The sequence below is a fragment of the Mizuhopecten yessoensis genome, unplaced genomic scaffold (genome assembly GCF_002113885.1).
Source record: "Mizuhopecten yessoensis strain PY_sf001 unplaced genomic scaffold, ASM211388v2 scaffold10889, whole genome shotgun sequence".
Classification (NCBI taxonomy): domain Eukaryota; kingdom Metazoa; phylum Mollusca; class Bivalvia; order Pectinida; family Pectinidae; genus Mizuhopecten; species Mizuhopecten yessoensis.
Window position 1 is genome coordinate 366,837 of NW_018408772.1, and position 6,505 is coordinate 373,341.

A 6,505-nucleotide genomic window follows, 5' to 3' on the forward strand; every position below is an offset into this window, starting at 1 on the left:
ATCATAAATGTCTAATCTATCGTCTGTGGACAAAGTTATCATATAGGTCTAATCTATCGACTGTGGACAAAATTATCATAAAGGTCTAATCTATTGTCTGTGGCCAAAGTTATCATAAAGGTCTAATCTATTGTCTGTGGCCAAAGTTATCATAAAGGTCTAATCTATTGTCTGTGGACAAAGTTATCATAAATGTCTAATCTATTGTCTGTGGACAAAGCTATCATAAAGGTCTAATCTATTGTCTGTGGACAAAGCTATCATAAAGGTCTAATCTATTGTCTGTGGACAAAGCTATCATAAAGGTCTAATCTATTGTCTGTGGCCAAAGTTATCATAAAGGTCTAATCTATCGTCTGTGGACAAAGTTATCATAAAGGTCTAATCTATTGTCTGTGGACAACAAATATTTTAAGACTATTTTCTGACTGACATCAATTATTTTAAGTCTATTGCCTGTGGATATCCATTTTTTCAGTCCATCATCTGGGAACATCAAATAGTTATAGGTCTTTTGTCTGTGGACATAGGTAATTTATAGTAACTCATAGATATATTTTCTTTGGACATCAGTTACTTTACAGGTCTATTGTGTTTAGACATGAAATATATACAAGTTAAATGTCTATATATATAGAGAGAGAGACATCGATTATATACATGTGGTTTGCCTATAGGTATATATTATTTAAACCTATATTGCCTGTTAATACAACAGGTCACAACTGGCAATGTTTTCCCCTACTCATTACCATGTGTGTTTTAGTTGTACATGCATACACATGTGATACGACTAACCATCCTATAATTTTTAGTTATGTATATATTACCTGTCTATTTGAGCCACTGAGGTCAGAATCACAAAGCGCTACTGACTTGACATGTTCATGTAGGAACGGATCATCAAATTCTGTCAGAACAAAATCACCATAGGCAACCTTCTGTCTGTGTAGTAGGCCAAGTACATGTTCCTTTATGATATTTCCTTTTGCTGTGCTAATTGATAAAAATTTAAAATTATATGAATTTGTTATATTTTAATGTGAAATTTCATATTTAATGAATTAAATGTGAGACACAAAGTGACATATATATTGATTACATCAATCACTTTTCTCAGATTTTTCCGTTGAATTTTCTATTTTCCATAGTGAGTTTGGGAAGGTGACCAGACTTTAAGTAAACTGCTTGTCATTTTTATGCAATTATCAGTACATGTATTTTTATTTTGGAAAGCTAATTATGACAAGGCAAAGTATTGCAAGGCAATCCATAGTTCCCCACCGGTAATGAATTTTACAAACCCATCATCCCTAGATGTCCTTATAGTATACACCAAATCTGGTTACTCAAGGTGAAAAAGTACAAAAGATATGCCCCGGACAAACTTTTTCAAAATTAAAGGTCAAAGGTCAAGTCATAGGTCACAGTGACCTAATTCTTGCACTCTGCCATCTCAAGATGTCCTTGTACACAAAATCTGGTTACTCCAGGTGAAATAGTATAGAAGATATGCCCCGAATGAGCATTTTCAAAAGTAAAGGTCTAAGGTCACAGTGACCTTCTTCTTGCAATCTGCACTCCACCATCCCAAGATGTTCTTGTACTCCAAATCTGGTTACTCCAGGTGAAATAGCATAGAAGGTATGCCACGGACTCACTTTTTCAAAAGTTAAGGTCAATGGTCAAAGCATAGGTTACAGTGAGGTCATAGTAACCTTCTTTTTGCACTCTGCCATCCAAAGATGTCTTTGTACACCAAATCTGGTTACTCCAGGTCAAACAGTAGAGCAGATATGTCCGGAACAAACTTCTTGGAAGGACGGAGTGCAAACTTATACATGTAGTCCCCCCCGGTAACCGGTGGGGGGCTAATAAGATGGTATTTGATAGCGTTACAATAAAACATACCCTATTTATTATACATGCTGTATTGTATGGATACCAATATCTATCACCATACCCTACCATTTAGTGATTTGGGATGGAATACTGGGAGAAATTAGTATGATCAATGTGATGTACATAAGTCTAATTTGCACATACTTTTGATACAGTTCAATATATACCAGGACATTGCTTAGAGATATGTGTAAATATAAGGGGTTAAATACAAAAAGGGAATCATATATGCCGGTAAGTTCCTATGGCATGGCTATGAACACATCAGCTTAATTTTAGGAGTACTGTGCCGCGCGGTATTACACCTTTCCTGTGCATCCCCGAGTTATGTCACAACAAAGACGTTCAAACCTTATATAATATACTTACCTAGATGGGCTTTGGCAGATTTCAATGTGGTAGACTGGAGTGGTTACTGAGGAACCAGAGGGTGCATCATCTAGCTCAGGTACCTGGTCCATCGTAACAGAGGACATAATGTAGGTGCTTCTGCGAGAGAAAAAGATGATTGAGTGTACAATAAAACACACCTTCTTATAATTATCTTTATTTTTTTGGGCAATTTGTCCAGATTAAATTGTAATATATAACAGATTAATAAATGGACATAATTTTGTCTAATTTACACTCAATAAATAATGTAGTAAGGCTTAATAAGAGAGTAGATTTGAAAGATTTACAGGAGGGGGTCTCAGGATTGTTGAATGAATGATAAGTAAATTATCAGGAGCCATTTTTGAGGTTTCTGTTCCATTCAGCAACTGTTTGAGGGAACGGACCCTAAAGAAAAGGGGTAATTATAAAATAATAAAGACACAAGTTTGCATTTTGAGATCTTTTCTTATATTAGATGTTTACATAATACCAACAGAATTAAGAAAGTGTGGCCTGACCATGCATGGTCTCAACAAAAAAAACACTCCACTTAATTCCACTTATCCTTATGGTTTATATACATCCAAATAAGTTTTAAACACTTCCCCGATGCAACGTACATCTAATGTATATGCATTTCAATAATCCTTTCATTTTATAAAAAGTCTGTTTGATGCTGACAGTCACCTGGCATGGTTTCATAACAGCATACCTATAACAGCATTGATACATCACATGCTTTAATATTTTTGGTACCAAAGCAATGATCAGTCAATTCAACATTTTATTTTCATGTTTCCTTTTCTAGCTGCTGTATGCTAAAATCATGGTTCCGACAATGTTAAATTACAGTTCTAGAGCTCAGGACTCCTATGTAGAATTATCACTGCCAAAGTTCCATCTCTTAGGTCTCACATACACCCTGTATTAATTCTCTATTCTTGGCAGGCATTGTTTCTGTCTGGTAGTATTAAATCTCAAAAAGTCGGTTGTGGTCAAAAGTAGATGTTCGTCAACATGGAAGCAGCCTTTGTGTAGAATATGTATAGGTCAACATTATAGCATGGGCCCATTCAACAGGCTATAGTATTGAGAATTATTTCAAAGTCAACCACCTGTTTCAAAACTTGCTAAGAACACTGCTAGAGGGTCAGCCTGTTAACAACAGAACAGGGTCATTTTCAATATTCGGTTTCCTTTGAAAAATAGGGGCTAATGGTCAGGTCGGGAAAAACCACTAATTTGGGTATTATACGCAAATTCGCCTATTATACGCCAATAGGGTTATGGATTTGTTACTAAAAATAGCCAAAATGACTTGAATCATAACTTTTTCAAACTGTTTGTCCATGTCGCATTTATTCAGTCATGAAACATAATACAAATGCAAAAATAAACTTTATTTACATGTCGGAAAGAACCAAAAATAGATGCAATATTTCCCGTAAAGTTACATCAAGTTTCTAAGTAGCCAACGCTTTCAGTAAACATTTTTTAGCAAAATATTATTTACCTAGTCGTAAATTAATGCGATTTTTAATAATATCTTGCAAAAGTTACTGTTAAAGCGATTTGGGTTATTTTTAGTAACAAATCCATACTCCAACTGGCGTATAATAGGCGAGTTTGCGTAGTATACGCAAGTTGCGGTTTTCCCTAACCTGATAGTAGAGATTAATTCTTAATGTAGATGGGACATCGACGTATGAAAGCATATGGATGATATGCAAAGTACTTTATCTTTAGATTGGGCAATAATGTAGCGTGTACCTGATTCAAAGACGTTTAGGCCTATCACGGCTATCAGTGTAACAGAAAGCACGATGTTGTTTTCACTTTGACTGCAGATCGTTACATGGCTTGAACGTTATTCCTGACATAGACAAGTGTGTAGATAATGACGAGGACAATGTTCATCTATGAATAAATACTACATCAATTTCTTAAATGAAGATTACAAACACTGAACATGGTGGTACTTCAAATCTGGCGGTAGTCAGCTGTTAAGCGCTTGAATGACAAATCTTAATCATTCAAATGTTTTGAAGAGACGGGTCGGGTATACTGAGGACTATTTTTACCGTACTTTCCGTAAAGAAAACCATACCCTTTCTCATAGTCAGGAACTAGTAGTCGTTCAGGTGGTTTCGCATTGTATTCTTCCTTTTAAGATATAGAAATCCTTATTTTCAACGAATGACACTATAATGTGTTAAATGGATCTAACGCACCAAACAAAAGCGTCTACAAAATATGTGGAGTTAAACGCGACGATAAAGCAATTATCGTCTTGTCACCAGTTTCCGCGCGTTATGTATTTCCGCGCAGCCATTTTATCAAGCTATATCTCGTAACTACGTAACCTGCTGGACACAACACAAGGATATTTCAGACGTTTGGCCATCGTCTGTAAACTGACTCCAAAAATTACCGGAAGCTCGTCCGGAAAAAAAAGAAATAATCACCGATTACAAAAACACGCATAAATATGCAGTTTTGCTTAATGCACTTTTTATCTTTCTCAAAATGAACCCATACCTGAAAAAACGGTGATATATTTCATTCATGAACCGGTCTTTTTTGTAGTCTGACAAACGTACGAAAATGTCTTATGCAAATGAGGCCACATCTCCTCGCCGATTTTCAATAAAACGTAAACCTTGTAATGCAATGAACTTCCAATTTTAACCAATTTTAAACAGAACAAAATGAGAAATAACTTACCATCAACCAAAACCGATATAAAACTGCAGAGAAAATAATAATAACAGATTCTATATTATAACTAAATATATATAATAAATAAATTTATAAAATTACATGAATTCGTTCAATTTGACATCTTGAAAAATCAAGTAAAAATGTGAAATTTAAAAAAAGTTGTTTTGATAATTAATTTGACAATCAAAGATATTTTTTATTCCAAACGAAGCTTTTGTTCTTTCAGGTCACTGTAAAGAATTTCTTTTTAGTGTATTCGAGTTATCTTTCTTCGAACATTAAATCAAAGTAGACACACGGAAACATATGACGGCTACTTCCGACGGGAGAAATTTGCTAAAAATTGCTGTGTTCTGATTTTTTTAAAATACAGTTTTATGTTGCTAGTTTTTTGTTTCCTTTAGTAGATTGTATACATGTTTATGACAGTCTTCCGTAATTTCAACTGTTTTCTGCCGATATGAGTACGAAATCGCGGATGCTTCTTAAGTGCGCGGAAACCGGTAACCCGATGATATATATAAGAGCCAATTTCCCTTAAATAAAGTTAATATTGTTAAAGAATACATCGAAATTAAAACCAAATATGTGCGCAAGAATTACTAATCTTCTGCTTTTTCGACTGTCGTAAAGAATTTTGTAATCAAAGCAAAAAAGCGACGTTTATTAATATTTCTTAAAAAGCACTTTGCAGCATTTTAGCGTAACGTGAAAAGGCAAAAAGCGTCTTCTGTTTTTTTTATGAAAGAGCGCTTTAAATGTCGCCACGACAAAGTGTTTTGTCGTTGCAAAAAAAAACCCAACATCAAATCGCCGTTGTATTCTCTTAACGCTAAAGGTCGATTTAACAACATTCTATCTCACAAAATGGCTTGCCGTCGCGAAAAAGCGCCGTTTTAATTTCTTAGACGGCGTTTTATCACTGCGTCAAAGTGATCAAATGCCTTTGAATGAAAATCGCCATGTGGTACAATAGCTTATATAGATATAGGGGCTACATAGAACAGGAATCGTGTAAACTGTGAATGGGATCCGCATTTGAATAAATTATAGATTATACAAATTCCATGACATGCAGCCTGGTATATTAATTTCATAATGAAGAAAATCAATATAACAAAGAAATCAGGCAAATTAATGAAATGCAATTTCTTAAACATATATAACAACGTACACATATAAATAAAAATAAGTAAAGATGATAATAATTATCAAAACCTGTTGATGGATTTGATGTCTAAAAATGTTTGTATTGATTTCTACCGAAAGTTGAGTATCACCAAATAAAAGTAATTCTAAATCAAAATCAAAATGCAAGGCAGTCAAATTTTGGAGCAGGATGCGTCTTTAGTTGTTAAAAAGTAAGGTCTCACAAAAAATTATAGCAAAGTTGGGCAGCCGGAACCAAAGGAAGTCTCTTCTAGAGAATGCTAGAAAAATATCAGCAAAAGCTGAAGAACATCTCCGTAGGGTAATTCTTTTGAGGGACCTGACTAAAGAGCAAAGG

General features: G+C 34.6%; 1 protein-coding gene across 2 annotated transcripts in view; it reads right to left on the reverse strand.

The window, feature by feature from the left end:
• Positions 1-4,305, reverse strand: part of LOC110463336 (pachytene checkpoint protein 2 homolog) — a 16,839-nt gene extending 12,534 nt beyond the window's left edge. Inside the window, exons 1-3 of one of the 2 annotated variants that reach the window (XM_021517841.1) lie at positions 4,240-4,305; positions 2,272-2,391; positions 831-996 (exon numbers count right to left, since the gene is read on the reverse strand). In XM_021517841.1, coding sequence (XP_021373516.1) covers positions 831-996; positions 2,272-2,378 — 273 coding nt within the window. In that variant the 5' untranslated portion in view covers positions 2,379-2,391; positions 4,240-4,305. Of the gene's footprint in view, positions 1-830; positions 997-2,271; positions 2,392-4,047 lie in introns of both variants that reach the window. The other variant, XM_021517840.1, reaches the window with a different exon arrangement.
• Positions 4,306-6,505: the final 2,200 nt, after the last annotated feature.